Source organism: Paramormyrops kingsleyae, chromosome 7, assembly GCF_048594095.1.
Source record: "Paramormyrops kingsleyae isolate MSU_618 chromosome 7, PKINGS_0.4, whole genome shotgun sequence".
Lineage (NCBI taxonomy): Eukaryota > Metazoa > Chordata > Actinopteri > Osteoglossiformes > Mormyridae > Paramormyrops > Paramormyrops kingsleyae.
In genome coordinates this window covers 26,061,578-26,076,285 of record NC_132803.1, presented here as the reverse complement: position 1 = coordinate 26,076,285, position 14,708 = coordinate 26,061,578, and the positions used below count along the sequence as shown (strand labels likewise).

The 14,708-nt window shown below is 43.4% G+C and overlaps 1 protein-coding gene across 5 annotated transcripts in view; it reads left to right on the top strand.

The window, feature by feature from the left end:
- The window catches only part of LOC111852587 (probable E3 ubiquitin-protein ligase HERC1), a 63,000-nt gene that overhangs the window by 17,865 nt on the left and 30,427 nt on the right, over positions 1–14,708 (top strand). For 4 of the 5 annotated variants that reach the window (XM_072714629.1, XM_072714626.1, XM_023828679.2 and 1 more), the window contains exons 16-38: positions 1,701–1,833; positions 2,770–2,961; positions 4,060–4,266; positions 4,575–4,748; positions 5,512–5,626; positions 6,677–6,803; positions 7,047–7,221; positions 7,801–8,098; positions 8,200–8,281; positions 8,486–8,531; positions 8,912–9,147; positions 9,867–10,064; positions 10,563–10,683; positions 10,774–11,014; positions 11,122–11,288; positions 11,819–11,980; positions 12,097–12,194; positions 12,423–12,521; positions 12,617–12,784; positions 12,965–13,204; positions 13,290–13,373; positions 13,489–13,702; positions 14,082–14,385. In XM_072714629.1, coding sequence (XP_072570730.1) covers positions 1,701–1,833; positions 2,770–2,961; positions 4,060–4,266; positions 4,575–4,748; positions 5,512–5,626; positions 6,677–6,803; positions 7,047–7,221; positions 7,801–8,098; positions 8,200–8,281; positions 8,486–8,531; positions 8,912–9,147; positions 9,867–10,064; positions 10,563–10,683; positions 10,774–11,014; positions 11,122–11,288; positions 11,819–11,980; positions 12,097–12,194; positions 12,423–12,521; positions 12,617–12,784; positions 12,965–13,204; positions 13,290–13,373; positions 13,489–13,702; positions 14,082–14,385 — 3,881 coding nt within the window. The remainder of the gene's footprint in view (positions 1–1,700; positions 1,834–2,769; positions 2,962–4,059; positions 4,267–4,574; positions 4,749–5,511; positions 5,627–6,676; positions 6,804–7,046; positions 7,222–7,800; positions 8,099–8,199; positions 8,282–8,485; positions 8,532–8,911; positions 9,148–9,866; positions 10,065–10,562; positions 10,684–10,773; positions 11,015–11,121; positions 11,289–11,818; positions 11,981–12,096; positions 12,195–12,422; positions 12,522–12,616; positions 12,785–12,964; positions 13,205–13,289; positions 13,374–13,488; positions 13,703–14,081; positions 14,386–14,708) is intronic. The other variant, XM_072714628.1, reaches the window with a different exon arrangement.

The window sequence follows — 14,708 nt, the reverse complement described above, 5'->3', positions numbered from 1 at the left end:
GAATCCATCTTGTGTACATATCAGCGCGGATCTGAAAATAAGGTCAGCAATGATGACAGTCTCCAAGGATAGAAGTGTGTTCTGATAGGCTTTGGGCCTAAAACTGCTCAAGTACTGCAGTGTGGTTCATTTTAAAGGCTTTTAATAGCTACATTGCATTATATAAATAAGATTACTGTATTTGTAAAGTGTAAATTGTAGGTAGCAATGAACCCTGTATTGGCTCATTGCAACTTAATTAGTGATGGTACTTATCTCGAAAGTTTTGCTGATTACAGTTCTAGTTGAAACTGTCCATTGAAACTATGGTTACCAAGTCAGCATAGCATACCTGCCCCCGCCCAGCCTGGGAATTTTAGCTACCCCAGGATCTCCTAGGATCGCCTTTGGTGGGACAGAATTTCTGATTGTGTTCTGACTTCCTGTGCTGTTTGTCTTCCCCGCTCAGGAAAATCATTTAGTGTTTTTCCAGTGGGAAGCAGGAAGCTGCCGAAGCTGAATTGTCATAATGTGCCGAAATAACTTGAAATCTTAACACAATTAGAGTCCAACAGAAATGATTTAGGTTGTTTTTAGATGTTGTTAGAGGTCAAATATATTCTCACCTGTTTTTAGCCAGTCATTAATTATTATTTCGTTATTACCATGAGGAACGATGCATATTCTTTTTTAATGTAGAGAGAAAGTGTTTAATCTTAAATTTTTTAATTTTTCACAGTGTAAAAATGCAGTAGCAGTTCTACCCATTAGGACTGGGGGCAAAACATTTATTGAGTTCTTAAGAGGCGGGACATGTACCTCTGCAAATATCTATCCTCCCAAATAAATTGGCCTTGGCGGAATCTATGGAAGGGGACCCCCCTCTCCCCACCCCCCGGTGGGCAAACCAGATTCCCCACCAAACGGATTAGTTTCCTTGTGTGATCTGAACTGAATACGACGTAAACGAAAGGCCACAGTGACTATGTGTACCATCACAGCCCTAGTCTTTACTTTAATATATAGACCCTTAAAATCCCTTCAGCGGAAACTATTTAAAAACCTCGATACTTATTAGGTCAGCAAACAAGTATCTATATAACATGAGGTATCTGCCAGTTCCCACCTCGACTACCTATAGCAGGTATTTTTTATGGTAATTTTTGGTGTTACAGTACACATCATCAGCAAACTTCATTTTTCAAGGTGGCACTGATACTTATTAAGGGTGTTGCGATACCATTTGCCCATGGTTTGGTATGTGTCATGGAATGTGGTTTTGGGGCCACGGTACATTATCGAACCATTCGGTATACCGGTTCTGCTATTATATAATGATTTTTAAATTCTAGCCCTTGAAAACAAGACGACCCCAGTTTTTTTGGGGGGGGAAACACTGTCATATTTCTGTCAAAACATGTAGGAAAATGACAGGCATATTGCAATACCATGGTTCATGTGTGGGTATTGAACCAATTGGGGCATACCAAGCAGTTTGATAATACAGCATGTACCGTTACAATGTTGCAACCAAGCTAAATATATGGTTATTTGGAAAATGTATTTATTGTTTAATTAAAGGGTGATGTGTTTTCTAATTCCTGTTATCCTTGGCATCAGTAGAGGCCAGTGTATTTATAAAGTACATTAATGACTTTTGATATTTATATTGCCCTGTTAATGGATGGATTATCATTGTTTGTCCATCATTTTGCATTCAGGATGACAGCAGTGTGACATTGCTCCACAAGCACCTCTGTCTTCTGTTACCGTACGCCGCTGAGACCTTCAGGAGAGCGACCATTCTGCTGGAGGAGAGCTCCCTCGACAAGCATGTCATCAAGAAGTTGCACAGTAAGAGCTGTATTACTCTGCTTTAGAGTTTGCTGTCTTCAGAATAACCACAGCCAGTCACTTAATTAATGTTTTATAATAGCTGTCAGCAGTAAGCTCTTATGCCCCCTTTAATGTTCTTGTAATTTCTGGCTAGTTAATGTTCCTACCATTTCTGTGTGTAATGCAGAGTTGCCAGCGCTCACATATGTGGTGTGACACCGATGCTTTCAGACTGTCACGCTCACACAAGAAATCTTACGCCGAATCTATATTGCAGTCGTACCGCGGTATCTGCGGGGGATAGATTCAAAGACCTCCCCACGGATCCTGAAAATTGCGGATAGTAGCAAACACCTTATATAATTGTACTATTTGCTTTTTAATGCCATATAAACACCAGGTATTGTCAAAGTTTATTGTTTTCCATCCTTTTTTGTAGTTTAAACACTTAAGAAAGTAAATGTTCTGTACAGCAATTAAATTACCCTGTAAAAGAAAAAAATATTTTAGCCACGGGTAGAGTGGCGCAAACAAACCTTAGGCAGGCCAACGAGCCTCGGCCTATACCTTGTTGTGATCAAGTTAAAACTTGGTATGTCGTGCAGTTTAAAAGTCGTTTCTGATTTTAAAAATTATTATTTTAATTTTAAGTGGATCAGTGGATAGTGAATTAGCGAATACCGGGGTATGACTGTATTCCATTATAAACCTAAAATTCGCTACTTCTAAAGCATTGGGGTAGTTTGCAAACCCTACAGTCTATTTACGAGGTAGTGAAACTGTTACATACATGTAAATGCGTGTGCAGACTTGTCTCGAATTGAATATCTTACGCCAGCCAGCTGACCAAAGTTGGCAACCTTAGTACTGAATTTCTGAAAGCATAGCTAATGGCTGGTGTTGTTTGATGAGCCTGTTCTTCTTCTTCTTCTTCCTCCATTCCTTCTCATCTAGTGGTGTTATATGGCTCAGTGGCTGGGAGTCTCCTCTGCCAGATGATGCACTCGCTCCTGCTGCTGCCCCTGCAGGTGGTCCGTCCTCTGCTGTCACACTTGCTCTCACTGCTGGAGCACCTGAATGAACTGAACTGCTTCCTGCCAGACACCGGGCTGCTGGAAGAGCTGGAGCTCGAAGGGGCGTCCTCAGGTGGGGAGGATGGGGATTGCAGAAGGGAACCAATGAGCAGCACCAAAACATACAATCAGAGATGCACTTAAACACACCAAGATGTATTTTGATGAAAAATACAAAATGTCCAATTTTTAAGTGTATCAAAATGTAACCAACATACAAAGTATCAAAATCAAGTAGAGCTGGATTTATCAGAATAAACTACTGGCTTCACTGCTTCCTTTTTTTGTACCACTGATGCAAAAACCTAATTTAAAATGAAAAATGACAAACATAATTTAAGCTCTTCACTGAGCAACATCTTAACTTTTAACATGAATAGGCCTGAATGAACCTTTTAGTCTTTTGGTTTTCCACAAATGATCAACTATTGACTCTGTTGTTCATTTAAATGTCTGAGAAAACTAAACTTCCCCCTTGTTTATGCAGAAGTGTCTTGCACACATAATGTCGTCACACACATATCACACATATTTCTTGTATTTTCAAAGTTCTGAAAATACCGAACATCAAAGTGTTTTGATTCATATTACATAATTCTTTTAATGAACTCAAGTCAAATACAAATAGTAAAATAAAATTTTGTATTTGAAATACTTATTCTAAATGCGTGTATCATACAGTAAATACTGCCTATCCCTGCATACAAAATTGTCATATTTTCCAAAAATTCATATATTCTGGCTAAAAAAATGCATTTTTATATTTTAGCATTTAGCATATTGATAACGATAGCATATGGTTTACTTTCAATATTGTTTAACTGTATGTCTTCTGGAATAAATGCAGAATTTTTCTGTGCAGGCAAGTAGAGAGAACACCAGTGAATCACTGTATATTACTATCTAACCTTGACCTTTTGATGGGTTAAAAAAAACTTAAGAAATGCCTTTTATTTGAATTAGAACATTAGTTATTTGGTAAAACTGATTATAACTGTTTTTCGATCTCTCTCAAACTGGATAAAAAACACAGATGCTGAATAATTGTTATTTTCTAAAATGGTTGGTGTCTGTAATTGAGTATGTATGTATGTGTGCACGTGTGATAGATATAGTATGCATGTACAGTATGTGTACAGATTATGTTCTTACGGTGCCTTTGTGATTTCAGAAGCCTCCGAAGGGCTTCCTATGGTGATGGAAACAGAGAGCTGGGTGTGGCTTTTAGATCTGGAAAGATCCGTGGCGCTGGTGATTGGCCGCTGTCTTGGGGGGATGCTGCAGGGAACCGCGCCTTCTGTCCAGGAGAATTCTGCAGAGTTCTGGCTTCAGAACCCCCTCCTAAGAAACGGCCTGGAGATGGACCTTCAACAACTGGGTACAAAACCGCAATCCTGCGTTATTTCCAGTGTATAGTTGGACTGCATTTGAATGGGTGTCCTTAACATATTTCACCTTAATTCGTTCTGGTGCATTACAGGTATTTGTCGATTTGCATCTGCACTGGGGACCGTGGCCACCAGACACAAGTCAATTTTGGCAAATCTCAATAATTATATCGGTTTTAATTTAATGTCAGTATAGAAATGGAATTTGAATGGAAGTCCCCCAATGATTCCCCTGCTTACCATGTTTGTGTTTGTATTTATGGAAGCAGCATCTCTCGCAATTCTGCCCCATCTGTAGATTTTACCATGAACTGGCTAACCGAGGCAGTGCTCTCGGGTCACACCGATACCAAACTGTGTGAGCTTAATGTGAGTGAGGAGAACGGCAGGCTGGTTGAGCTAGCGCTGGGCGCACCCCGGCAGCCGGCCAGCGGACTCTGGAGGAGGATGAAGGAGTTTGCGGTCAGCAGAGGTGAGGCTGCCCGCTTAACCCGCAGGCTTTAGCTGAACAAGCTGGTACCAGATTAAGTTTTGTCTGTAATAATGTTCTGATAAATGACTTCTGTTACCTTTGCAAAACTTTAGTGGAGTAATTTGTTAGATTGAGTGATTACAGGCTTTTTATTATTTTGTTACATCACATAGTCAAACGGGAACCTATTTGTTTTTAGGGGTGGCTTATGGCTCTGAGGAGTAGGACTGTTTGTGGTTGGAAGATCAGCAGAATCGTTTCGCAATGGGACCTTTAATCCGAGTTGGTCCTGGAACGCTGTCTGACCCTGTCTCTCTGTCCCTGTCTCTCTGACCCTGCCCTCTGACCTGTCTCTCTGACCCTGTTTCTCTGACCTGTCTCTCTGACCCTGTCTCTCTGACCCTGCCCTCTGACCCTGCCCTCTGACCTGTCTCTCTGACCCTGCCCTCTGACCTGTCTCTCTGACCCTGCCCTCTGACCCGTCTCTCTGACCCTGTCTCTCTGACCCTGCCCTCTGACCTGTCTCTCTGACCTGTCTCTCTGACCTGTCTCTCTGACTCTGTCTCTCTGACCCTGCCCTCTGACCCTGTCTCTCTGACCCTGCCTTCTGACCTGTCTCTCTGACCCTGCCCTCTGACCTGTCTCTCTGACCCTGCCTTCTGACCTGTCTCTCTGACTCTGTCTCTCTGACCCTGCCTTCTGACCTGTCTCTCTGACCTGTCTCTCTGACTCTGTCTCTTTCGTTTCTTGTCTTACCCCGCAGAGTGGGACAGCGATGGTCCATCAGGAGACCCGCTGCTGGAGGCGGCGTGCCGCTGCAGTCTGGCAGCTCTGCTCAAACACACCGACCTGCAGGATGAGGCCTTCTGGCAGGACAAGTGAGTAACAGCCAGCTGGCCAGACCCCAAGATGCTGCTCATGTCTTTTTAATGAACATCCCGATTGAATTGATTTACAGTTTGGGGATAGACTATTGGTAAAATACACAGTGCTCACAGAAACCCAAATTGTAGTGCTAAATGAGCTGTTCTGAGTTAAATAGTTCATTGATAACAGTCTCACTGGGTGCTTTTTAATAATCTTTGGGAGCTAGTAACTACAGTTGCCATTAATAGCAAAATGGCAGCAACAACACTGAATGAGCCAATCAAAAAAATTATGACACTTAATAAAAAGAAAATATCTATGTTGGTTTGGGCTTCCTCTGCTGCCTCCTGCAGGACGGGCTCCCCCTTTGAGTCTGGTTAGGGTTAGGGCTTCCTCTGCTGCCCCCTGCAGGACGGGCTCCCCCTTTGAGTCTGGTTAGGGTTAGGGCTTCCTCTGCTGCCCCCTGCAGGACGGGCTCCCCCTTTGAGTCTGGTTAGGGTTAGGGCTTCCTCTGCTGCCCCCTGCAGGACGGGCTCCCCCTTTGGGTCTGGTTAGGGTTAGGGCTTCCTCTGCTGCCCCCTGCAGGACGGGCTCCCCCTTTGGGTCTGGTTAGGGTTAGGGCTTCCTCTGCTGCCCCCTGGAGGACAGGCTCCCCCTTTGGGTCTGGTTAGGGTCAGGGCTTCCTCTGCTGCCCCCTGCAGGACGGGCTCCCCCTTTGAGTCTGGTTAGGGTTAGGGCTTCCTCTGCTGCCCCCTGGAGGACGGGCTCCCCCTTTGGGTCTGGTTAGGGTTAGGGCTTCCTCTGCTGCCCCCTGCAGGACGGGCTCCCCCTTTGGGTCTGGTTAGGGTTAGGGCTTCCTCTGCTGCCCCCTGCAGGACGGGCTCCCTCTTTGGGTCTGGTTCCTCCCAAGGTTTCTTCCTACCAGGCAATTTTTCCTTGTCATTGTCGCCTCTGGCTTGCACATTAGGGGCTTTGGGCAGGGATAATGTATTGCGTTTCGAGACAATGTAATAAGTATATGGCATCTATAAGTATTTGAATATAATGTCTCTTTTTCTAAGATACGAACCCTGTGAAATGCTGATTGAGATCTATCAGATGGTGTATAAAATCCGAAGTACTTTACTGTCACACAAGGACTCTCCTGGGATGAGTGCAAACATCGGCACCCCATCTGTCACTAAGCAGGTAAACCTGTTTTTTATGCTGTTGTATTAGTACTTTGTCTTTGTTACATTGTTCAGTATAACAGCTCATTTTAAATATAGTTCTGTGTTTCATATGTAGTTTTTTTATTGTAAAATTATAAATAGACAAATGTAGTTTTAGTGTTGTTGTTTCTGCTAGAACACGTCAGGTGTAATGGATGTGACCGCTGTTTAAACGCAGACTTCTTATGTGACTAATGTGATTTACTTCTGCCTTTATAAGAGCTCCCTAGTGTCACAGAGTCCCAGTGAAGACAGAAAAGAAGCTTGTGCCAATGTTTCCCAGGAACGCACAGTAAGGGACGCAGAGACGGACAGTCCAAGCGTCGTGTCTGAGCACAACCAGGACGAAGGTCTTGAGGAGGAGCCCCCCGCCATCAGCAGTATGTACCTTCCGGGTAAAAACACACTTTTTACAATACATTTCAAAAGACATTTTAAGCATGTTTCTTTGATTTAAATATTACATTTATTTAACAAAGTAGCAACTTAATGTATTTTACTTTTTTATTAAAAAATATTCTCTTTGATTGAGCATTGCATTAACCTGAACAGCATATAATGAATAGTACTTCTGCATGAATTTTACCATCAAATTTTATCCCCAGAGTATCAGTTTATTATGAATACTGTGCTCCCGCATCTTACGTGGTTAATTGTTCCCACAACCCGCCTCGATACTACGAAACCTCACACGTTCACGACCCTTCTATAAAAGGGGCTATTTACTTTGCATGTACACCTATTCCCAACCTGTCGTATGCTTTAAATCATCCCTATATTGCAGAATTGTACCTATAAACATTGCAGAACTGTACCTTATAAAACATTGTATTTGCATAATACAGTACAATTTGAAACTGTGCATTTTTGGTAGTTATGAAGCTTTTTTTTATTTCTATCACGGTGGTACAGATGTTGATGTTTGACCACTTGGGCTGCAATGAACCCATCTTTGGCCCCTTGCTGCCCCCTAGAGGTGCTCCAGTGCTTCCTAGCGACCCGTGAGGCCATGCAGCTCCAGCAGAATGAGACGGTGTACGAGTCGTCGGGGACCAGCACTCTCCCCAGCAGCACCGACAGTCCCGGGACCCCCGAGAGGGAGCCTCCACACCAGTACTGGGACCGGAAGCAGGGTTTGGAGGAGGGCCTCTCGTTCCCTGCCGCCTGCCACCTGGTGGTGTCCCGCTGCGTTTTCCTGCTCCTCGGTGTGCGGGCGGCTTGGCAGGAGCTAGACGAACCCCAAGACACGCAAGTCAGAAACCCTGGATCTCGGTGTGTCTGAGTGCAGAATTTTTTTTTTCCCCTCTTCAATTCTAAATGCATCGTATTTATGAACATCTACATAATTATCTCTTTATTCTTTATTACTTTAGGAAATCAGAAGCACAATACATGCTCAGCCCAAAGACAGATTTTGGTCTCGCCTCGGAAACTAGAAGACAAGGGGATAAAGAAGTAAGTAACTAAATGCACACTAAAAAATGCAAGAGTTTTTCTGTAAATTAAACATTTTATTACACTTTTATTCTTATGTTCTAATAAATTTTTATATTGTTTTTGGCTAATGACATTTGATTTATTAATGAGAAGCATAATCAGTTAAGGTTGAGTTAACGAGTTTCATCTCATTGGAATGTTGCATTTTTTTTTTACCTTTAGGTGCCACACCAGTCAAGAAATGCATCTGGCTGTGTTAACACGATGGGTAATTCCCAAAATATTTTAAAAGATTTTCTAAATAATTGTGCTGTTTGTCATGTTACATTATTTGATTGAATGGTGATATTTTTGCCCCTTGCAACTCAGTCACAATTTCACTTTTTTTCCAAGCATTGTTTTGCCCCTATAAAAATAAATGTCAAATAAAGCTTTATTTTTAATTATGTGTGTAAGACATGTCCAAGGAGTTCAAGATATATATTTATAGTATATTTTCTGTAATTCACACTCCCTCCTCGCAGATACGGCAGTACCTGCCTCTGGGTACTTCTAGGAGTATGATAGCAAAGCATGTGTGTGTGATTTGGTGACGCTCCCTAAACCAGGCTGGTTATTAAAGGATCCTCTCTTGTGTCCCTTTCCCAGGCCTGCCGCTCTGCTCCTTGGGTATTATGAAGGATGCCTGGGAAAGGCTGCGCCAGTGCATCAGTCCCACCACCCCGCTCTGTCAGGGAAGCAGCTCCCCCGTGCTCATCCAGGTCTTCCACTTCCTGTGTGGAAGCCTCCTCAAGATGCCCTCGCTAATGGAGCAGGACACAGTGCACCACGCTGACCCCAAGGCCATCACCCAAGCCATGGCGCAGCAGCAGCAGAGGGCCGAGGTGTCTCTACTACTATAGTGCTCAGTACTAACTGCTTTTATTGCGAGCATCAAAGGGCATATGCAAAAGAGGAGATAAAAATGGATTCATTTAACCGTTGCCAGGGAAATTTAATGCCATTACTTGAAGTAGGGCTGCATGGTGTTGCATTGTTATTATATGACGCGTGCGCAGTAATCTTCTGGACTTCAGATGACGGATGTAAACATTTATCCGGACGCTGGCTTTTCGTTACTATATGGACATTTACTTTCGCCCACAGTGTGGTAAGCAGATTAGCAGTATGCCTAAAATTTTATTCGAGATGTGTATTGTGATGCCTGGTAGTTAGTAATCTGTGTATATTCAGTGTGTCTCCTCTTTTAAAAGATGTTGTGGCTGTTGAGCTGTCCCTTTCTTCGCCAACAGTGCTTATCGCTTTCATGATTTACCAAAGCAGCAGTATGTGGCGTGCTCCACTAACCGAATTTAATAAGCATAAGTGTACGCCGAATTTATACAGATTACTAATTTTTGGGCATCACTATCATCATTAATATTTTAATATACAAATATGTTATGTCCATCATCTAAAGCCCTTGTGATTATTGTGCATACATGCATCATATAATTGGGATTATATTACGATGTGGTGTCGCGCAGCCCTAATTTGAACATTGAGAAGGTTTGATGGAGATGTATGAGCTCCTAAACACTATATATGTTATGCCTCTCTGTAGGAACGCCTGGAGGCTCTCTGTCAGATCTCCTCCTTTCTGTCTGAGATGGAGCAGAAGAGCAGCTGCTCGCTGGTGCCCCCTCGCTTCCCAGGGCTGTTGCAGTCTGTTCAGCTCCAATTCGTCGCTGGTTGCTTTGGTTTGGGCATGCCCACAACCAGCAGCCCGTTAGATCGCAATGAGAAAGTTCATCACTACAACGTAAGATATATGTCCATCTGCTTCAGTTTTGCATCACACACTTTCGGGGGACTTTTATTTTGTATGTAGCATAAAACTGTTCTTCCTCTGGTGATGTAAGATCCATGCATTCATCCATTTTCCAAACCGCTTATCCATTTTGGGTCACGGGGGGTCCGGAGCCTATCCCGGAAGCTATGGGCATCAGGCAAGGAACAACCCAGGAAGGGGGTCATTTTAACCATCAGGACATTTTAATGTTTTATGTGTTTGAGAATGCTGTGATTTACACACTCTAGTGATGGACAAAGAACTATCTGCTGTATTTTTCTGGCTCCACTAGATGGTGCTTTCTGCTGAAAAACGGCACATACAGTAGCATGCCCCAAAACAAACCAAGAGCACCATCTAGTGGGATCAAAAAATACAGCAGATGGTTCATGAAGCATCATTTTATCCATGACTAACAGCCTCTATAACTGCTTGGCATAACATTGCTTTGTTTATTTATTTTCTAAGTCAGGTACGCAGTCCGCACAGACATCAACGCAGAGGCAGCTTCAAGTTGCAGCTCACACTCTCTACCAGCAGGTGGTCCGTTTGCTGAGGCATAAAGTGCTAATAGAGAAGGAACAAACAGGTTTGTCATAGAGCATTATGCGACATTACGCAATGTTCCTACAAGTGAACCATAATTATTGTAATTAGGATTTTCTTGTCCTTTGCCCAGGATCATATCAGCCTTTACTTCTGGCAATAATATATGCACTAAACTTCAACTACCAGCCCTTGGACCTGGATGTCATTCTGAAGTGTGGTATTCTCGACGTGTTATCCTCGCTGACAGACAACGCTTGTGTTCTGATGAACCAGCGCTGGTTAGCTGCCTCTGTGTCTGGACAGATGCTGCTAAGTGGGACGGTTAAACTGGCTAGTGCCAGGTTGCTGCAGATACTAGCCATTGCTGCAAGGTAAGAGGGCCTTTCTGGAACCTTCTGCAGGATTCTAATACGTATGAATGTGAGTATAGCTGTTGTTAGCCTCTGTCGACTTTGACTTCAGTTGTCTTTGATTTCAGCTCCTGTGAGGACGCCCTTCCCTGGGAGGTGCTACAGGCCCTCATGGACGTCATGTCTGAGCAATTGCAGGGCCTCTTGCACATGGTGCACCAGCAGGAGGCGCTGGAGAGGAGCACTACAGATGGCACTGACCTTGCTGCTGATGGCAAGAAGCCCAAACACGACAGTGAGTCAGCCTAATGACAGCAATACTGTCTGATTCGTAAACAATAATATCACCATTGGGACTTGCATAAAAATGAACTGTATAGATAAATACGTAGTTAAATGGCAGTTAATACAATATATATCTGCAGTTAAAGAAAAATAAATAAATTGGAGGGAACTGTAAAAAATAATAAACAAGATGCACCGTCTTCAAATCTGCATGTTTAGATTGATCTAAGCAGGAAACTGTCAACTGTTACTATATTTAGTCAGTCTCAATCAATCAACCAATTAATCAATCAATCAGTCAATCAATCAATCAATCAGCTATTCCCCAGAGGGAAATCCAGGTGTCACAGGAGCAAACAGAAAGACAAAGAGATTAAAAAAATCACTTCTAAAGAAAGTTGGACATTAAAAATAAAGAATTAGAAATAAATCTTACTGTGTACAGGGAATTAATACAAATGTGCAAAAAAAGCTTTAATGCGGCAACAGTTCTGTACTGTATTGCAATGCATTTATTGCTGTGGATCTCTTTTGGTTCAGAGGCACATCTGGCCAGAAACAGGTGCATTGTGGAGTCTCAGCTGGCTGACTTCTTGGTGTTCCTGCGACGCATTGTGTCCCCAAAGGGGACTAAGAGTGTCTCCATCTTCATCAAGTGGATTGATCCACTTATGGCCATCCTAACCCACAGAAGCCCCTCAGGTGTTTGTCATGTACCTATTTTCTTTGAAGCATTTTGATGGGTTTTTGATCATTAACTGATGTAAAATCCTTTGTGAATGTTTGTAATATTGTGTTTTGATATTTTTGCGTCCCAGGCTTCCCTCAGTTCAGGAACCTGCGGTCCAAATTGCTTACCTTCCACATTCTAGAAGCTTTGTTGCCCACCTGTTCTGACCCGGTACAAGTGAAGAAGGTAACTGCTGATGCCTCCCTGTGATTAAAATATATTTTTGTATGAATAATTGGAATTAGGAATTGGAATAATTGGAATTCTGTTAATAAATTTAAATGTGAATAAATCATCTCTTATATTAGGCATTTTCTTTAGTTATATTTCGGTTATTAGGTACAGGAACCTTGAATGTTTGTTTTAATATTTTACTGATTAGTATTATTATTATTATTTGTCTTTATGTTTCAGATTGTTGATCAATTATTTGGACTCCTGTCAGAATGTATGTGGAAGGAGCCTCTAGCTTTGGAAGCTACTCCAGAGAAGAATGCTGAAAACCCCTTGGAGGTCAATCTAAAATTCACTTTAAACACATTTCCATTGTTGCTCCACATATTGCGTTGGACATACGTGGGCTGAATATAACGTTGTGCCTTGTTCAGGGAACCGCAAGTGAAGATGAATGCGTTCCGATCGGAGAATTCTCATTTGATCCACACAAACTGATCTGCTGTTCACTCGAGAGTGGAAACCTGCTTTCGCACGGATCTGGGGGCAAAGGCTACGGCTTAGCTACGACATCTATAACGTCCGGGTGTTTCACCTGGAAGGTGAGCAAAGCAAGCAGATTTTCCCACCTGTTGAAATGATATTCATAAGCCCATTGTCATGCAGTTAAAAAGCGTCTTACTATTTCTGGCTGAACTCTTCGAAGGGCCCAGCTTGTAGCTGATATTATTATTTGGAAGTGAAAGATTGTTGCTGTTATTACTGTTAACTTTTCCCCACAGTTCTGCATTATGAAGGAGAACAAAGGCAACGAGGGCACCTGTGTTGGGGTGTCCCGCTGGCCTGTCCGGGACTTTAATCACCGTACTACCACAGATATGTGGCTGTACCGGGCTTACAGTGGTAGCCTGTACCATGGGGGGGAACTGGGCAGGGTCCTGCCTTCCTTTACCCAGGGAGATACCATTACCTGCATTCTTGACATGGAGGCTAGAACCATTTCCTTTGCAAAGAACAACAAGGTAAGGCCACATCTGTGGCAAATACTAAGACTGTCTTCCTATCCAGCATGTCCATGGATGTTTTAACTCGGATTTTGATTTACAGGAGCCAAAGCTAGCATTTGAAGGTGTCGATGCTACAGAGCTCTACCCCTGTGTGCTGTTCTACAGCAGCAACCCTGGAGAAAAAGTACTTTTTTTTAGCTTCTAGTTTTTACTTGACCGTTTTTAGAATTTGTGAATTGTCTTGCTAATTTTGTTGACCTTAGAATAATAATAGATGTTGTGCTTCTGCCTTCCACTAGGTGGCGATCTGTGACCTTCAGATGCGAGGTGTGCCCAACGACCTCCTTCCTGGGCAGCCCCTGTGTAGCCCCCGCACTACGGTTATGGTGGAGGCCACTGTTCAGCTGCTCAGGCGCCTGCATCACTATGAGAATTGGACGGCCCACATAAATCAGCATATGGTGGCCAAGCTGGAACTGATCGGACCCCTGATCCAGGACGGAGCCAGGACAGGTTAGCCTTAGTGTATTAATGATGAATTACATCCTGTAAAATATGCTGCAAAGTATCCTTGCGCTTTACTGAGAACAGTATTAGCCTGAATTATTGATACACAAATTTATTAAACTGTAACAAGGAATGCATACAGGCACACTTGCATGCCCTTTATTCTTGAAAGTCAGATTGTATAAAGAGCTGTATGCTACATGCAAATCAGTAATTTAATAATAAAAATTATATGTCCTGTATAGATGAAAACATGGCATTGCCTTTATGGCTGTATTTATGTGCAGTGCAGCACTTGAGTTTTGGACATTGTGGGAGATGAGTCACATGCAGATCCAGTCTTCACAAGCCGTAGCGCTCAGCTGTGTGGCTTGATGTCGAACAGGAACAAGCCTCGGTAAGAGGCTCCCAGAGGAGAAGCAGAAGGTGCGAGGGGAGCCTGAAGGTGCTTCCGGAAGGATGGGGGACGTGCCGCTGGGACCGTCGGCCCTGTCCGGCGCGCAGCTGGACACGCTGAGCTGCGAGGTGTGGCCGGTGCTGGCTGTGCTGGGTGGCGTGGACAACGGGCTCCGTGCCGGGGGGCTGTGTGTGCACCGGCCCAGCGGCCGACGAGCCATCCTGCTGGGGGTGCTGAAGGAGGGCAGCCCCCTGGCCAAGCTGCAGTGGGAGGAGGCCGACCTCACTGTCAGGTACCACGGCTCTCCGACGCCGCGTTACTCACGTAGCTAAGCCTGTAGAATCTTATCATTGTATTAACTGTGTCCTACGTCTAAAAACCATAAAACACATATATACGCTATAGTAGGTTTGGGTGATATCTAATTCTTCATATTGTCCAGACATTATATTGCGGTATATAGTATTTTGGCGGTATTTTCAAAAGCTACACTATAACAGTATTTTGAAATTTTTTTCAGAATTTCCCAAGTAGGGGAAAGTCTTCACGATAAATTTCATAGACCCCCTCCCCGCCCCACCACTCACCTAACTTCAAAACACCATGTTGTACCCT